Source organism: Ceratotherium simum, chromosome 25, assembly GCF_057802395.1.
Source record: "Ceratotherium simum simum isolate JZ-2026a chromosome 25, ASM5780239v1, whole genome shotgun sequence".
NCBI lineage: Eukaryota > Metazoa > Chordata > Mammalia > Perissodactyla > Rhinocerotidae > Ceratotherium > Ceratotherium simum.
Window position 1 is genome coordinate 8,921,494 of NC_141924.1, and position 19,023 is coordinate 8,940,516.

General features: G+C 43.3%; 1 protein-coding gene across 1 annotated transcript in view; it reads right to left on the reverse strand.

Moving 5' to 3' along the window:
• MEI1 (meiotic double-stranded break formation protein 1) overlaps positions 1-19,023 on the reverse strand; it is a 76,322-nt gene that overhangs the window by 41,292 nt on the left and 16,007 nt on the right. Inside the window, exons 10-17 of the mRNA XM_004437916.3 lie at positions 18,631-18,730; positions 18,369-18,503; positions 11,141-11,255; positions 9,961-10,052; positions 9,014-9,155; positions 7,256-7,367; positions 3,353-3,413; positions 2,226-2,323 (exon numbers count right to left, since the gene is read on the reverse strand). Coding sequence (XP_004437973.1) covers positions 2,226-2,323; positions 3,353-3,413; positions 7,256-7,367; positions 9,014-9,155; positions 9,961-10,052; positions 11,141-11,255; positions 18,369-18,503; positions 18,631-18,730 — 855 coding nt within the window. The remainder of the gene's footprint in view (positions 1-2,225; positions 2,324-3,352; positions 3,414-7,255; positions 7,368-9,013; positions 9,156-9,960; positions 10,053-11,140; positions 11,256-18,368; positions 18,504-18,630; positions 18,731-19,023) is intronic.

Genomic DNA, 19,023 nt, shown 5'->3' on the forward strand with positions numbered 1-19,023 from the left:
GTTCAAGTATGGAAGACGGAGTGACTCATGCCTCTTGGGGTGGGGAGAGCAAGCTCAAAGAAGAGGGAACTGTGGAGAGTGAGCAGAGAAGGGAGGGAAGAGAATCCTAGGGATGGGAAGCAAGGTGTTCAGAGGCCCAGAGGCATAAGAGGACACGTCATGTTTAGGGGCAGACAGGAGTTCAGTGTGACTGGAGCGTCAGTGAATAGATGTAGAGTGTCAGGAGTTACAAACTGTGTGATGTAATTTGTACCTAGACTATGAAAGACTCTAAATGCTGAGTAAAGAATTTGGATTTTATCCTGAGAGCAGATTCCTAGATGTCTTATGAAACCCCTGTTTCATAAAAGAAAAGGACCTCAGAGCTTAAAATTTGAATAAAGTCAACTTTATGGAAAATTGACTACATTACCCTTATTTTCCACATTTCACCGTGAACCAGAGAAAACTCTGTTACTGCCTGACAATGCCCCACAGACTGATGTTTGGGGACCACAGCTGAAGGCCAGGAAAATTGAGATGTTAAGACTTGGTTTTCAGATAGATTCTTCCAGCAGTGGGTTGAGATTGTTTGGAGGATAAGAGACTGAAAGCAGGGGGCCAAGTTGGAGGTCAAATGAAAGGGTCCATCCTGCTAGTGCTGTGGGCCTAGGGCCAAGTGGAAGACGAGAATGGAGCATGGCCCACAGCAACGTGGTAGCAGAGCCAGGTCAAGTTTCCTAATTCTAAGTTTAGTGCTTTTTCCACCAAAGCATACTATGAGCATTATGATATTATGATAATAATGAAACTAATATCCTTGAGCCTAGCCTTGCACATCCACCTGCCCTTTCTCCTGCTATATTAAAGAAAGAAGCAGTCTGCATGTAAGTAAGGTCTGCTACTCTTCCTGGTGCTGTGAGATTTGACAAAGTCTCAGGGTCTAAGGGGGCAGATACGTGGGGCTTCTCCTAGTCCGATAAGAGAGGGAGCTGCCAGCAGCAGTGGGGCTGGCACTGGTGAGCACAAGAGGCTGTCGTGACGTGGCTGCCAACAAGGTCTTAGGCTACCACCATGGCAGAAGTCATCATGCTATTCTCTCCACAGGCCAGACCACACCTGAACAGGCAGAGCTGGACACCACGTAGAAAGGAGCAGCAGGTATAGTGAGAGAACTAGGAGCCAAGTTGGAAGGAATGAAAACACTTACCTGGGCTTCTGTCTCTCTCAGCTCAGTGTCTGAGAAAGACAAAAGAGAAAGACAGGTTTGGGAAGTGAGGGGAGATGACACAGTCTTCATAAATGTAAAAAAACGAAACACAGCCAGCACCAAGTCTAACCCACAAAGAAGGTATAATATTTGTTGAATGAATGAATAAAACAATGATTAAATTGTTTTATGTTATACCAAGAGAGAGGTCTAGGATAGAGGAACTCCTTAGGGCAGAGAACACATCGTAATCATCATAGCAGCACCCAGGCATGTAGCAGAAGCTCAGCGAGTATTCAACAAAAGGAAAAACTTCCAGCTCTCAGCCCTGCATCTGCTGTTCCCCCTGCCTATATCCTGCATGGGCCTCCTTCACCTCCATCAGACCTCTGCTAAAATGCTACCTCCTCACGGAGGCCTTCCCTGATCATACTATCTAACATACATCTCCTTCCACCAGCACCCTCTCTCTCTTTGCCCAGTTTTATTTTTTTCATAGCACCTATCCATCCCTGACATTGTATCTATGTGTTTATCGTCTGTCTCTCCCAATCCATGAGAACAAGACTTTGTATCCCTAACTCTATCACCAGCGCCTAGAATAGAGTCTGGCACACAGTAGATGCACAAGAAATATTTCTTGAAGGGAAGAACAAAGAAATGGAACAGGCTGTTCAAGATATTTTGAGCAGAGGTCTCCAGAGGTAACAAGCAGACAGTAAGAGGCCTGGCGTAAGGGATGTTGCAGAGGACATGGTTGGGGGAAAAACTGGGCTTGATAAGCTTCAGTCCTTCTCAACCCTTAGAGTCTAAGGGTCCAGGAGCCTTGGAGTCCATCATTTTTTGATTCTATTATCTCACCTACCTAGGAATCAGCCTGTAGTCCCATCATTCCCTGATTCCATGGTTACTCCAGGCAGCTTCAAGCAAAGGGATCTTATTACTGTTCTGACTCACTATCCAGCCAACCAGCAAGACATCCAGACTCTAAAAGACCACCACGGACCTCATGAGTGGTCAAATTGCAGCACTTTACCTTCTTGGGACAGTGGTCCTATCTTCTCTGGAGCTGAGAGGAGGTTGATGCACATGTAGTACAGGAAACTGGAACACACCTGGTTTAGGGCTGAGTGACTTAGAGGGAGAAGACGAAGACAGAACACAAGAGAGGACATTGCTGCTTTGGCTGGGACAGCATTATCCCTGCCATGGATTGGGGCACCACTGCTTTCTGCCAGAGCCCAGTGAAATTCTAACCATGGCCCTGGTAGAGGAGGTCTGGAGGTGGCTGTGAAAAGTAAATATGGAACCTGCTGCCCACAGCTGTAACTTAGGCACTTGGCCCATATAGGCATTCACTAAAAATTTACTGAAAAAATAAATCAAGGAGGGCTACTAAGCTCCAATTTAATAAAACATACAAACAAAAAAGTGCTCCTGGGTCATGAAAGTGCTGGGTAGCACTAGAAAAAGACAAAGCTGTTAAACCCAAGATGGGCAGTTAAGAAAAACTACAAACATCCAAAATTGTGACTTTGAATCCAGATGGATCCCTGTATTCTCTCCCAAACACTGGGTGTTCTATTCAGAGATACGGAGAGAGAGCTAGATACCGCACTGTGGTCACCTTGTGCGCTGTAGGCAATAACAAATGGAATCTGCCAAGTAAATGCAGAGACAGGGGCCAAACCATAAATGGGAAGGTACAGAAGCCTGCTCTAGAAACCTAACACAACAGAGACTGAGGCGGCAATCTCTCTAATTTGAAGTTTCTCCTCTGGGATTGCTGGGCTGGCAGCAAATAGAACATGATTCTTTCTTGATGGACACTGCATCCCTTACCCTCTGAGGGCATCGGTTTCCCCATTTGTAAAATGGGGAAAAAATGAGGGGTCAGACAAATGATCTCCAAGAACTCTTCCAGTTTTGATGTAACAGGTGCCCATCCAAGTCTCACATGGAATGAGAGCCTTACCAGAACCAGATTAAACAAAAGCTATAGAAGCACGTCCAGCTCATACCACCAATTGCTGAGCAATTCTGACACCATGTCAATCTCCCCACAGTCCTATGACTAAAACACCCCAGTCAGAAATTTCCACTTGTCCAGTCAAGAAGGACGCTGGCCCCTTGGCCACTAATTTTGCCTGGGACCATACATACCTCATGCCGCTGCAGAACCTGGCCTTCAGTTCCAGGGTTAGTTGTATGAAGGATGAAGCAGCTTGGGAAAAGTGCAAAGAAAGGAGAGAGCAGTTTAAACCAGACTGTTAGAGAGACTCCCAATATGGTGGTACCAAAGAGTACTAGTTTTGAAGTCACACAGTGACTGGATGGATCTGCTCCATCACTATCTAGTAGTGTGACTCCAGAACACTTATTTAACTTCTCTGAGACTCTGTACCTCGATATCTATACCTCACAGGTTGTTGTGAAACTAAGTAACACAAATGCATACAGAACATCTAACAAATGCTTAGCTCAAAGTAGGTGCTGAATAACCGTTTATCTTCTTCCTTTCTGAATTATCTTCCACTACAATCTGATACATTTGACAAGCACCTAGGAAGGACACATCTGCTTGTTCTATCCCTCCTCCCAATTTTGTAGAAAATAACCCAGTTTCAGATTGAGGAAGAATAAAGGATAGCCACTGCTTTATCCTCATCTCTGAATTGCCTGTGGAAAAGGATTGGTTCTCAGACCTGAGGTCAGGTAACAGTTTCTGTGTTAGCTGGTGACCCTGGCCCAGGCCCCTGCACTGCCTGCCTCCTCCCAGTCTCCCCCCATCCCTCTCATCCCACCCCAAGGCTCTCTGTCAAAACTGACCTCTGTCCTGCCCATCCTGGGCCCCTGTGAAAGCAGGATTCTAGACAAGGAGAACATCAAGAGCTCCCACTGCACCAGTTCCAATGTTGGGGATAATCTGTATTCTATCTTGGGCCTAAAGTATACGGCAGGAAATTAATCCCTCCGTGTTTCATATTAACTTTCCAGAACAGCAGTTTAACCCATGACTCCCCCAGGGAGGGGGCGCCCAGTTTGCCTGCTGGAAGGGGTCCTCCTGCCTAGCCTCTTGGAGACCCAGAGTTTCTCCATCCCCTACTCCAGGTCTCTGCCCCGCTCTTGGCTGGCAGTGCCTGCTTCCCACTTCTCTCTTGCAGGTTGGGCCCCAACCTGTTCTACCTGGCTTCATGCTGCATAGATCTCCCTGTACACCGCCTTTCTTTACATCCCTTGCTCTCCACCACTGGCCCCCAGAGATCTACAACTCTGAAGCTGCACCCATCCAGCACCCCAAGACTGGATCCTCTTGGCTCTTGAAGCATGGCAGGCAGGAGGAAAAGAGGAAAGAAGGAAAAGTATATGTCAGTTGTCACAATGACTAAGGGGTACAGTCATTCAGGAAATCTACATAAGTTATCTCTTTTAATTCTCATTATTATCACCATGTTCTAGCTGAGGACATTGGAGATAAGAAAATTAATTTTCCCAATGTCAATAAACAAGTAAGGGATGGGGTAAGAATCCCAACCAACATGCTAATGACAAAAGTCCTGCTTTTTTTCTTTCCCACAGCCTCCCACCCTCTCTTAGAAGCTCCCACTCACACTTTCTAGGTGAAATAGTTTCCTAAGTGTTTCCTGTGCTTTGTTCCTGGAGAAAACAAAGATCCCTCCGAACTGTGATAAGAGACCTCCCCAGGATGACCCAGACCAGCAATCAGAAACGCCCTCAAAATCCCAAATCAACTTTTCAGACAACTGCAAAAGGCATGCCCCTTGTCATCCCAGCTCTGGATCCTGGCTCCTTCTCCTTTCCAAGGACCTTGCTCTGCTGATTACCCAAGAGTCTCTCTATTGCTCCTTCCTCTCAGCTGCTAATCAGAATAAATATTTCTAGCGTTAGGGAATAGAAAAGCCCTTCCTAACTCCATGTCCCCCTCCAATTATACCCCCATTTCTTACCTCTTTCTCACACCAAACCTATCAAGAGTTGTCTCTCTCATCTCTACTGCCTCACCTTGCACTCATTCTTCAACTCACTGGAGTTTCGCTTTCACCCCAACCACTCCACAGAAACTACTCTGGCCAAAGTCACCAACAGCCTCCACGATGCCAACTCCAATGGACATTTTTCAGCCCTCGTCTTACTTGACCTCTGGGACACATTTGGCACTCCTACCACTCCCTAATCTACAAAACTTTCCTCACTTGGCTTCCCTAATGTCACACTCTTCTGGTTTTCTTCCTACCTCTCCAACTGGTCCTCACCAGTGTCCTTTGGAGTCTCCTCCTGCTCCTAACCATTAAACATTGCTCTTGATTTTGTCTTGGTCCCTCTGATCATCTCATTTTACACACTCACTCTTGAGGAATCTCACCTGCTCCCCACTAGAGAGTCAGCCCCACAAGGACAGGAGTCTGTTTTGTTCACTCATCATCAGCCCTAGGACAGTGCCTTTCACGTAGTAGGTGTCCAATAAATATTTGCTGAATGAATGAAAGCCTGGATGCTGAAGACTTCTATATCTATCAGTCTGATCTCTCCCCTGACCTCAGACAGAGTCAATTACCTACCTAACATCTCCACTGGGACATCTCACAGGCATCTCACACTCACCCTGACCCAAACTTATCACGTCCTCTACTGCCTTCCCAAATCAGATCCTCCTCCAGTGATCCTCCTCTCCATAAAAAACATCACCACCTAGAGAGCAGCCAGAAGCCAAGGCATTACCCTGAACTGTTCCCTCTCTCTCATGCCCTACATCAAACTGTTCCACGCCCCCAACACTACCTTAGTTCTTCTCACCAGCCTGAGTTAATGCAAGAGGCTGAACTACTTGCCTCCAATCTTGCCTCCCTCTAACTCATGGTCCACTGCTCCAAGAAGGATCTTTCTAAAACAGAAATCTAAGCATGTAACTCCCCTTCTTTAAGACTTAAAGCTGCTAGGATAAAGTCCAAATTCCTCCATGGCCAACAAAGTCCTGTATCACCGAGCCCCAGCTACCTCTCTCTAGTAGACTTTCCACTGCATGCTATGTGACAGGAATAAAAGAAAAGACATTTAATGATAATGATAAGACGCAAGCATAGCATAGAGATTAAGAAAACAGGCTCTAGAGCCAGATTCCCTCTTTGACTCCTGGGCACACCACTTCCAGTGTGACCTTGGGCAAGTTATTCAACTTCTCTGAGTTTCAGTGTGCTCATCAGCAGAATGAGGACAATCACAGTACATACTTCCTAAAGTTTTTCTGAGAACTAAATGAATTAATACATGTAAAGCACTTAAAATAGTATCTCACACCTAGTAAGAATTTAATAAATGTTATTATTAGTTACTAATCATTACTACCATTCTCCCTCCTCCCTTTTCTGTTTTTTGTCTATTCCTCCTTCTCACTATCACTACCACTCTCTAAGGAAGATAAAGGAGACTCTGACTCCGATTTCTGGGCTTATTCTGCAGATGGAGGTATTTATATGGTGAAAACTGGAGAAGTGGGAAAGGAAGGTTCATATTTGAGAGAGAAAAAATGATTAGCAAGAGAAGAAAATAAATAGATGCAAGAAGGCCCAGAGAAGGCTGAAGGAGTCATAAGCCACTTGGATTCAATTTTAGGAAGGTACTTCACTGTATAGGTAGACAGCAGCTTTCACACAGTGCTACCACTCTCCTAGAAGGTATTTGGAAGTAGGTAGGGACGTTTTTCAGTTGTCACAATGACTGGGGGTACTTCTGGCATTCAGTGCTCAGGAGTCAGAGATGCTGAACATCTTGTGACACATGAAGGAATATGAAATATGAGAGTAATGTGGAAAGAGATGTGTTGCGGGCTCTGAACTGGAACCTCTTTGACATTCTCAGAGAAGTATCAATAAATTTGAGAACTGCCTTTAAGGACTGCCCACTCAACACTGGGCAGAGCGTGGATACTGATTTTGAATGACTATGTAAACCTCCCATCCACAGGTTACGCTCTAAGCTCTGAGTACTCAGAGCAGCTGCCTAAGGTGCCTGCCTTCCTCCCAACTTCCACACTTGCTTGCCGCCTACCCAGCTTCTTGGAGAACTTCTCCTTCATGTGGGGAACGATGACAAACAGACTGTGTAGAATCGAGAGGAAAACTTCCATCAAGGCTGGGTGAGTGGCCTCCTCTGAGTGCCTCTGCAAAGAACCAGGAGGGAGAACACAGCCCACCAGGACTGAGCCTCTGAAGAAGAAAAAGCATCAGCAAAACTGGCATCAAATCTAGCAACAGTAGACTAAACCCTTTCATGTGAAGGGCACAAGGAAAGCTAGGGAAGCTGAAGTCACAAGCCTAAATCCAAGGTTTACCTCTGCCACTTAATAAACTGTGTAAGATACTTTACCTCTCTGGGCCTCTGTACGAAAAAGAGTAAAATAAGAATAACAAGACCTACCTCCCAGAAACAAATGAGATCTGATGTGTAAAAAGTGTTTTCTAAACTACAAAGCAGAGTGACACTCATGTTTCCATTACAATAGCCATAGTAATAATAATATAGTTTACAAACTGCCTTCAGATTTATCTTTCACATTATCTTTGAACAGAGTCATGAGGCAGCCAGATATAGCAGACAGAGCTCTGGATTAAGAGTAGAGAAATCTGAGTTCTAGTTTAAGCTCTGCACAAAGTCCCTATGCGCCCTTGGGTCAGTCACCCCCTCCCCTCTTGGTATCTCAGTTCCCTATCTGTAAATAGCTGGGGCCTCAGAGATACAGTTCTTATAGATACCTTTCCTTTGGTTTTTAAACCAAGTTGTTGTTTTTTTAATTACCAAAGTAATACATGCTCATTTAAGAAAATGTGTAAAATAAAGAAAAGTAGAAAGCAAGAATAATATAATAATTCTATGATCTAGTTCTAGATCTAGCTCTAACACTTCATAAATCTAGGAGGCAGGCAGAGCAGATGAGGAAACCAACATGAATTGGCCAAGTATTACTGTTAGGGCGTGCCAGTCAGGGCTGCAACCCATGGCTCCTGACAGTTACCCACCTGAAGACCCTGCATGCTGGCTCAAAGGCTTCCTCAAGGAAAAGAAGCTCTCTACCCTCAGAACCAGAGGATGCTTCCCTGCTGCCACCTACTGTTCCCAGTAGATGTTTTTCAAGTGACCTTCCCCAACTAACAGGACTCTTCAAAGGCTCACAGGACATCCAAACCTCAAGGACAGGAGGACAGGACTCATCCAAGGCAATCAGCAGTTCTGGACCCTGCCCTTCCTATCACCTCCACCTCAAGTCAGCTCAAAATGAAGCTCTTCCAGACCAGGTCTCTTCAGAGTAGCCATCTCTCATTTTACAGAATACACATATGTGTTCCTTAGTGAAACCTGGATCACAGACATTCACTGCTGCTCTTTATTAAGCAGAAGGACACATGAGTTCAAATCTCAGCACCATCATGCACTTGCTTTACAACCATAAGGGGAAAAACATGACAACTTCATCTTTAAATCGGGGGAAATTATAGAACCTATCTCATAGGGTCATTGGGAGACAAATCAGGTAATGAATATAAGGCATTTATCACTCTATAAATATTACCTATTTAATATTTTATTATTACTGATTTATACTTTTTCTTAAGAGGCATCTATTAGTTTTACAATGAAACACTATACTTTGTTTTTAAAACCAAAGGAAAGGTGGCTGAAAGAACAACCCTACTGAGAACCTCAGCAGGTCCAGTGGAGTAGTCACTGCCTTGTATCTCTCAGCCTGGCTCACTCTCACATTCTTCTTCACCCCAAACTTCAGGCTGTTCAGGGCTCAGGGGAACCCACCATCACCAAGGGAATACACAGGGAGTCACAGGCACTGAGAAGAAATTCTGAGAAGTCCTCCAAGGTGTCTTCCTTCTTGGCACTGGGAGCTGTGAATGGATTCTCCTGGGCTGAAGGCTCGCTCTGGAATTCCACAGCCAACCTGAGAAATCAATGTGTGAGTATATCTACTACTACCTATGCAACATAAAGGTTAGAAGCATCCTCCTAGAGGGATGCCTGAGCTCAGGGTCCAAAGAAAGTATACCTATCAGCAGATCTGAAGAAAATTCAAGAGGCCTCACTGAGGGAGGACTCAGTCCTTGGCTACCTCTCCAGCTTCATGTTCCCCACCCCCTCTCCTATAATACACGACTCTTTCACTCCACTGAATATACCAATGCTGTTTGCTGTTTCACATCTTGCCTTTACACATGCTGTTCTCTCTACCTGGAACGCCTTCCTCAGATTTGTGACAACCTAATAAATTCCACATATATACACAAAACTGTCTCTTCCCTAAGACACTGTGAGGTCCTGTGGGCAGGAGCCAATCTGCCTTATCTTTCTACTCTCACTATCTAGCACCAGGCCTGGCACACAATAGATACAACAAACATTTGTTAATGTGAAGTGAATTAATCCAACAAGCATTCAGTGAACACCTATAGGGTTAAGTTATTTGGGAAGAGGAACAAAGCTGAATGAGACACAACCTCATTGCACAGTAACAAAAACTTCACCAGGAGGGAATCTTTAGAAACCTCCTACTCTAGCTACCTGTGCTCAAACCTCCTCCAAACACCCACTCCATACCCTATACACACCCCCAATGCCTATCCCAGCCAAAGTCCTCTCACTATGCAGCAAAGCATGAGAAGTGTTCCTTCTAGAACTTCATCTTTTGTCTGAATCCCTTCCACCTCCACCCTCCACACTACTGCCTCAAACCACAGAGGGCCCCTCACCTGCAAGCATTTCTAAATGCCTCCAGAGCGCTCAGGAGGAACTTTCCCCTTCGAAGAATGGCCTTTTCCAAATCTCTGCTGGAGGCATGGCCCTGAGGTGAGAAGGAGAGAGGAGAATCTATTGGTCAAGTGCCTACCCTGTGACTCAGTCTGAGCTTGGACGACTACAGACTTCTTCCTCTCATACAATCTGGCATTCCCATATACCTAACACTTTCCAGGGGATCTTATTTATATCCTTGCCAATATAGCCATCTAATTGCTCTTTTAAAAAATGGTATAAGGGAACCTTAACCACCTGTCTCCCTGTGAACCACAGAAGGCTGTCATAGGCTGGCGGACTTGAGCCTAACTGGCTGTAATGCCCATATTAGTTGCTCCAAAACACACGAAAATCCCCACCCTATCAGGTGTGAAGAGCTTAGCTTCTGAAGTTAATCTTGAAAGACATAATCAGCATTCACATTAAGAGTATCCTTTCTGATATTATAAGTCCATGGACAATTAAAAGCCAACAATTACAACACATTGCACATTGGTCAGACTCTTTCTAAGATTCTAGTGAATCCAGCCTTAAATTGTGAGCATGTTTACCATACCTCCTTGGATGATATAAAAAACAAAGTGTGGGGGCTGGCCCGGTGGCACAAGCGGTTAAGTGCGCGTGCTCCACTGCGGCAGCCCAGGGTTCACCAGTTCGGATCCCAGGTGCGCACCGTCGCACCGCTTGTCAAGCCACGCTGTGGCAGCGTCCCATATAAAGTAGAGGAAGATGGGCATGGATGTTAGCCCAGGGCCGGTCTTCCTCAGCAAAAAGAGGGGGATTGGCAGATGTTAGCTCGAGGCCGATCTTCCTCACACACAAAAAAAAAATATAGTGTGCAGTAGGCTTGGGGACAAACACCCTAGGATTTACTATTCAAACTCAGATACTTGCTAGTTTTGGACCTTAGAGAAAATTTATTTAACCCCTGTGGCTTCAGTTTCCTAATCTGTAAAAATGAGGACAGCAATTATTAAGCCTCACAGCTCTGCAGTTAGGAAAAAAATAACATCTCATTATAGGTGTGTGTGCATGAGAAAAAGCTATAAAGAGGCATAAAAAGGCAAGACAATGTACTATCTTGTAAAAACACATTACAGCATGATCTCCAGAAGAAGCAGGCTGCAGTGCACTGACCAGGGGCCTCCTGTTCAGCGGAGTCTGGGAAAAATCTGCACACCGGCTCAGCATGGCTTCAAGCAAGGCCCGCAGTTCCCTGTACTGCACGGGTGGAGCACTCTGATGGTCTTTCCTGCAGCCAGAAAGACAAAGGTAGGCTTACGGCGAGGTAAGGGTACTCTAACATACCCTCAGGTTCTTGGGCCATGGAGGGCAACGTGGTGGATCAGCAACACAGGACCAGGATCTGATCTGACAAAAAATCTTTGCTCCAACACTTATCTAGCTACATGACTTTGTGCACAGTTTTCTCTCTAATTTTCAGTTTCCTCACCTATTAAATGAGAGTTAATCGTACTCTCTTAAGAATTGTTCTAAGGATCAAATTACATAATGTATGCCAAGCACTTAGCACGATGCTTAATAGATAGTAAGTCCTTATAAATGACAGCTATGGCTGTTATTATTGTTATTAAAGATACAGAGGGTCTTCTCACTGAGAAGGGCCTCCTGGTGAAAGAAGTCCTATCTAGAACTGAAGGTGCATCAAGAGATGTATATGGCCACTGTTCTCAAACAAGTGATAAGCTCTCTTGGGGAAGAGAGATAAAATTTGCTCTGTTACCTTGATGAGGAAATGCAGAATCAATAGGTAAATGTTATCAGGACCCAGATTTTATTTCAGTATAAGGAAGAACTTTCTAAGAATCAAAACTCCAGAAAGAAGTGAGTTGTCCATTCTTAGCGATTATAAGCAAAGACTGGAAACTACTTTTGCCGATTCAATTATTTTGAGTGTGGGGTAAATGTGGAAAGTAATGCTAGGGCCACATATTCTGTAGACTCAGAGAAGGCAAGAGTCACTGACTAGTTTAATTGCGAGCTCCAAGAGGTCAGGGACCAGTTCCATCTTTTTACTTTACCTAAACAGAGCTGAATGCATGGTATATTGATACTAAATAAAAAAGATATTAAATGAATGAATGACAACTTGACAGGGTATAATTAGCTGTGTTGGTTATCTAGGGGTGTTGTAATGAATTGCCACCAACTGTGTGGCTTAAAACAACAGAAATTTATTCTCTCATAGTTCTGCGGGCTAGGAGTTTGAAATCAACGTGTTAGCTCCCTCTAAAGGCTCTAGGGAAGAATCTTGCCTTGCCTCAGCTTCTGGTGGTTGCCAGCAATCTTGTCATTCCTTGGTTGATAGCTGCATCATTCCAATTTCTGCCTCTGTCTTCGCATGGCTGTCTTCCCTCTGTGTGTGTCTGTGTCACTATTGTGTCCAAATCTCCCTCTGCTCATAAGGGCACCAGTCATTGTATTTAGGACCCCACACCGTATGACCTCATCTTAACTCAATTATATCTACAAAGGCCCTATTTCCAAATAAGGTCACATTCACAGTTTATGGATGGGCATGAATTTTAGAGGGATGCTTTTCAACCCATTGCTGTAACTAAAGAGAAACCTATGTTAACTCTCTTCTCTGGGCCTTTTTTGAACACTAAGCATAATTTGTTGGGTCTTCTAACAGGCACTCAGTTAACTGTATGTAGTTAAGGCTTGATTTCCCCTTTCCTTCTTCATTTCTGGAAGCTCTAAGTTTCTATCTTACACTGATTGTCAAGCCCTGGTTCTGCCATCTTTAAATTCTTTTCAGCAGTTCTCACTCCTCACTCCTCCTTCCAGCTGTGCTTCCCAGAGACCCTCTGAACCACTCCACCTCAGAGGGACCACCTCAGCAAACATTCTGGGAAATTAAAATCAAAAGTAAAATAATCTAAGGATTAATAACCAGACACCTACTCATCACTCTCCACAATTCTGACCCAACCAGCTTCCCAGCTTCTTCATTTACTACTCCCCTCACACAACCTGCTTGCCAGACTGGCTACTGTACCCTCAGTAATCCCTAAACTTTCCCACTCACATGTTTTGGCCAACCCTGGTCTTTCCACAAATCTAAATCTCTCTCATCCCTCATAGCACAGCTCAAGTACCACCTCCTGCCTGAAAGGTGCTACCAGTTCCCCTTAACGCCGACCTCCTGGGAGACTTCCAGCTTTGCATGGGTACCTCTGATTGACACTACCCTTACTCTATGCCTTTGCAACCCTCTTGGTTTACTCATGTCACCCTCACTGGGATTCATGCCCCAGATTTAGAGATTCAAATCCAGGAAAGGACAAAGGGGGAAAAGAGATAGACTGAAGTCATTGTAATGTAAATGCTATTTTTTGTTTCAATTTTTAGAACCAACCTACAGTCAAATCACAAAGACTTAAATATGGTTAAAAAAGAGACTATAAATATTAACAAACTTTACAATGTAAAATTAAAGGTATAGCTGACTGACATTGAGAAGTAGAATGTAGGGAGAAGAGGGGAAAGGAAGAGTTGGGGTGCTAATATACTCAGCTAACTAAGCGGGGAGCCAAGAGATACTGCTTCAAGTTGAGGGAAGAAATACAAGCTTTAGGTATGTAACAGTTTGAAGACATAGAATATTAATTAGCAAAAATGCCAAGGAAAGGTAGAGAAGACAAAACAATATGAGGTAAATCTTGGTTTTTCTTACTGGTGAGTCAATGAATAGTGTCCTAAATTGACAAACAAACAGCATTAAAAGCATATTGTTTAGATTTAGGCACATACTCACCAGAACTAAAACCCAAATGAGTTAAAATTAGTTTCCTTTAGGAAGTGGGGACAGGGGACTGTTCCTTTTCATTATAAACTTTCTGTACATTTTATTTTTTATTATTTGAATACATAACTTTGTTAGATTTTTAAAAGGGAAAACATGGAAACAAAATAAAAGTTACTATATAAATAAATATGGCTTTCCTCCATTACTTTTTTTCAGGATATCAAGCATCTTGCTAAGGAATAAATTTCCATCTTGATGCTGGGATCTCTTAGTTTCACCATCCATTTTAACATCTTTCATTCATTACTAACTATCTATTAGGAATGAAGCATATAGCAGTGAAAAAACTGACATGGTCTCTGATCTCTTGGCGATAATATTATGGTGAGGGGGAGGAGACACAAAGCAAATGAATAAACAAAAACTATGAAGTGTTTGGTAGGTGCTACAACAGCCTAATGGGTCAGTTAGGGAAGGATACTCTGAATGAGACCTGAATGATGGGAAGAAGCCATCTTAAAAAAAAAGATTTGGGGCCGGCCCTGTGGCTTGGTGGTTAAGTGCGCGCGCTGCAATGCTGGTGGCCCGGGTTCGGATCCCGGGTGCGCATTGAGGCACCACTTCTCCGTCCATCCTGAGGCCGAGTCCCACATACAGCAACTAGAAGGATGTGCAGCTATGACATACAACTATCTACTGGGGCTTTGGGGGGAAAAAATAAAATAAATAAAATCTTTAAAAAAGAAAAAAAAAGATTTAACGGCAGAGTATTTTAGGCAGAAGGAACAATTAGTAGAAAGGAAGTGGAGGAAAAGTCTGGACTAAAACAAAAGTCTGAAATAAAAAAAAAAATACATCTTTGAAATAAATACAGAATAAAATGCTATTAAAAAACATGCAAATACAGAGGATTATAAGAGAATACTATGAGAAATTATATGCCAACAAATTGGACAATCTAGAAGAAATGGATAAATTCTTAGACTTATACAACCTCCCAAAATTGAACCAAGAAGAAATGGAGAATCTGAATAGACCAATAACAAGTAAAGAGATTGAAATAGTAATCAAAAACCTCCCAAAAAATAAAAGTCCAGGACCAGATGGCTTCTCCAGTGAATTTTACCAAACATTCAAAGAAGATTTAATACCCATCCTTCTCAAACTATTCCAAAAAATAGAGGAAGATGGAACACTTCCTAAATCATTCTACGAGGCCAACATCACCCTGATACCAAAACCAGACAAAGACAATACAAAGAAAGAAAATTACAGGCCAATATCGCTGATGAACATTGATGCAAAAATCCTCAACAAAATATTGGCAAACCGAATACAACAATACATTAAAAAGATCATACACCATGATCAAGTGGGATTTATACTAGGGACGCAGGGATGGTTCAACATCCACAAATCAATCAACGTGATACATCACATCAACAAAACAAAGAATAAAAACCACATGATCATCTCAATAGACGCAGAGAAGGCATTTGACAAGATACAACATCCATTTATGATAAAAACTCTCAATAAAATGGGAATAGAAGGAAAGTACCTCAACATAATAAAGGCCATATATGACAAACCCACAGCCAACATCATACTCAACGGGGAAAGACTGAAAGCCATTCCTCTGAGAACAGGAATGAGGCAGGGCTGCCCACTCTCACCACTCCTGTTCAACATAGTACTGGAGGTTTTGGCCAGAGCAATTAGGCAAGAAAAAGAAATAAAAGGAATCCAAATAGGTAACGAAGAAGTGAAACTCTCACTATTTGCAGATGACATGATTGTATATATAGAAAACCCTAAAGAATCTGTTGGAAAACTATTAGAAACAATCAACAACTACAGCAAAGTTGCAGGGTACAAAATCAATCTACAAAAATCAGTTGCATTTCTGTATGCTAATAATGAACTAACAGAAAGAGAGCTCAAAAAGGTAATACCATTTACAATTGCATCAAAAAGAATAAAATACCTAGGAATAAATCTTACCAAGGAGGTGAAGGACCTATACAATGAGAACTACAAGACATTATTGAAAGAAATCCATGATGACATAAAGAAATGGAAAGATATCCCATGCACATGGATTGGAAGAATAAACATAGTTAAAATGTCTATACTACCTAAAGCAATCTACAGATTCAATGCAATCCCAATCAGAATCCCAATGACATTCTTCACAGAAATAGAAAAAAGAATACTAAAATTTATATGGGGCAACAAAAGACCCCGAATAGCTAAAGAAATCCTAAGAAAAAAGAACAAAGCAGGAGGCATCACAATTCCTGACTTCAAAACATACTACAAAGCAATAGTAATCAAAACAGCATGGTACTGGTACAAAAACAGACACACAGATCAATGGAACAGAATTGAAAGCCCAGAAATAAAACCACACATATACGGACAGCTAATTTTCGACAAAGGTGCTAAGAACATGCAATGGAGAAAGGAAAGTCTCTTCAATAAATGGTGTTGGGAAAACTGGACAGCCACATGCAAAAGAATGAAAGTGGACCATGTGCTATCGCCATTCACAAAAATTAACTCAAAATGGATCAAAGACCTGAAGGTGAGACCTGAAACTATAAAACTCATAGAAGAAAATATAGGCAACACACTATTTGACATTGGTTTTAAAGGAATCTTTTCGGATGACATGCCTACCCAGACTAGGGAAACTAAAGAAAAAATAAACAAGTGGGACTTTATCAGATTAAAGAGCTTTTATAAGACAAACGAAACCAGAATCAAGATGAACAGACAACCAACCAGCTGGGAGAGAATATTTGCAAAACATACATCTGACAAGGGGTTGATCTCCATAATATATAAAGAACTCACACAACTGAACAACAAAAAAACAAACAACCCGATCAAAAAATGGGCAGAGGAAATGAAGAGACACTTCTCCAAGGAAGATATACAGATGGCCAATAGGCACATGAAAAGATGCTCAACATCACTAATCATCAGGGAAATGCAAATCAAAACAACACTAAGATACCACCTCACGCCCGTTAGAATGGCTATAATCACCAAGACAAAAAACAACAAATGTTGGAGAGGATGTGGAGAAACAGGAACCCTCATACACAGCTGGTGGGAATGCAAATTGGTGCAGCCTCTATGGAAAACAGTATGGAGATTCCTCAAAGAATTAAAAATAGAGATGCCCTGGGCCGGCCCCGTGGCTTGGTGGTTAAGTGCACGCGCTCCGATGCTGGTGGCCCAGGTTCAGATCCCGGGTGCACACCGAGGCACCACTTCTCCGTCCATCCTGAGGCCGAGTCCCACATACAGCAACTAGAAGGATGTGCAGCTATGACATACAACTATCTACTGGGGCTTTGGGGGGAAAAAGTAAAATAAATAAAATCTTTAAAAAGAAAAAAAAAAAATAGAGATGCCCTATGATCCAGCCATCCCACTACTGGGAATCTATCCAACGAACCTGAAATCAACAATCCAAAGAGGCTTATGCACCCCTATGTTCATTGCAGCATTATTCACCATAGCCAAGAAGTGGCAGCAACCTAAGTGTCCCTCGACTGACGATTGGATTAAGAAAATGTGGTATATATATACAATGGAATACTACTCAGCCATAAAAAAAGACAAAATCGTCCTGTTTGCAACAACATGGATGGGCCTGGAGCGTATTATGTTAAGTGAAGTAAGCCAGAAAGAGAAAGACAAACACTGTATGATCTCACTCATATGTGGAATATAAACCAACACATGGACAGAGAAAACTGGACTGTGGTTACCAGGGGCAGTGGGGGTGAGGGGTTGGCACAAGGGGTGAAGGGAGTCATATATATGGTGATGGACAAAAAAAAATGTACAACCCAAAATTTCACAATGTTAGAAACCATTAAAACATCAATAAAAAAAAAAAAAAACCATGCAGAGGGGCCGGCACCGTGGCTTAGCGGTTAAGTGCGCGCGCTCTGCTACCGGCGGCCCAGGTTCGGATCCCAGGCGCACACCGACGCACCACTTCTCCGGCCATGCTGAGGCCATGTCCCACATACAGCAACTAGAAGGATGTGCCACTATGACATACAACTATCCACTGGGGCTTTGGGGAAAAAAAAGGAGGAGGATCAGCAATAGATGTTAGCTCAGAGCCGGTCTTCCTCAGCAAAAAGAGGAGGATTAGCATGGATGTAGCTCAGGGCTACATCCCTCACATCCCTTTTGTGCTTCCTCACAAAAAAAAAAAAAAATGCAGAGATTTGGAAAGAACTCTTCCCAATTAAAAATATGAAAACACAAATAAAACACTCAATAAAAGAGTTGAAAGATAAAGTCAAGAAAATCTCCCAGAAACTAGTGAATAATGACAAAAAGATTAAAAACTGTCAGAAAACAAAGAAAATTAGATGACCAACCCACGATGTCCAACATCTGAAAGGCAGAAAGAGAGAACAGAGTAAACAGAGTAGCAGAAAGAAAAAATTCCAGAAAATTTCTCTGACCTAAAGGACAAGCACCCCCTGGAAGGTGCCCTGGCCTTGACAGGCCCTCAGGTACATGCAGAGATGGAGAGTTCAGCCTGCCTGGGTCTCTCACCTCAGAAAGGCAGAAGTGGCCTTCACTGCCTCAGCAGCCACCTCCAGCACCGGGCTGCTCACTGCCTCTTGGAGAACATGGTTAGCATCTCCACACATGGTTGAGCTTGTGAACAGCTTGATCTCCTCTGGCTGCCTGAAAAATGGTAAATGAGAAACGAGTGAGCGAACTCCTATCACTGACCCTACCAGGAATAAATACTTCGCTTCTTTCCTTCTCCAGTCTGGCCCCTACAGGCCTGACGCTCCACTGCTTTGCTCACCGAGTCAGGATCTCAGCAAAGAGCAGCAGGCCCTGCTTGTGCAGCTCTGTGTTGTTCATCCTCAGGCTTCCCTGTAGGCTCCTCACCACCGACTCGATCCCTACCTCAAAATGACACAGCAGAGACCAGGGATCAGTGTTTTGCAGTTCCTTCACTGCCTGCCCAGGAAAGGTAAGAGGCTCTGGATAGCACATATTTGCTGGAGGCCCCTCATGGAGAGGCCCTAACAAGTTTGAGCTGATGGAATGGGACTGTGAGATTTTTGAGGGCAGGCCCTTATCTGATTCATATCTGTCTCTCTGAAACACAGCACATCACATAGCACCCAGGCCCTAGTACTTGAGGTATTTAGTGAATGCCTAATGATTGAGCTATGCCTTCTCCACTAGACAC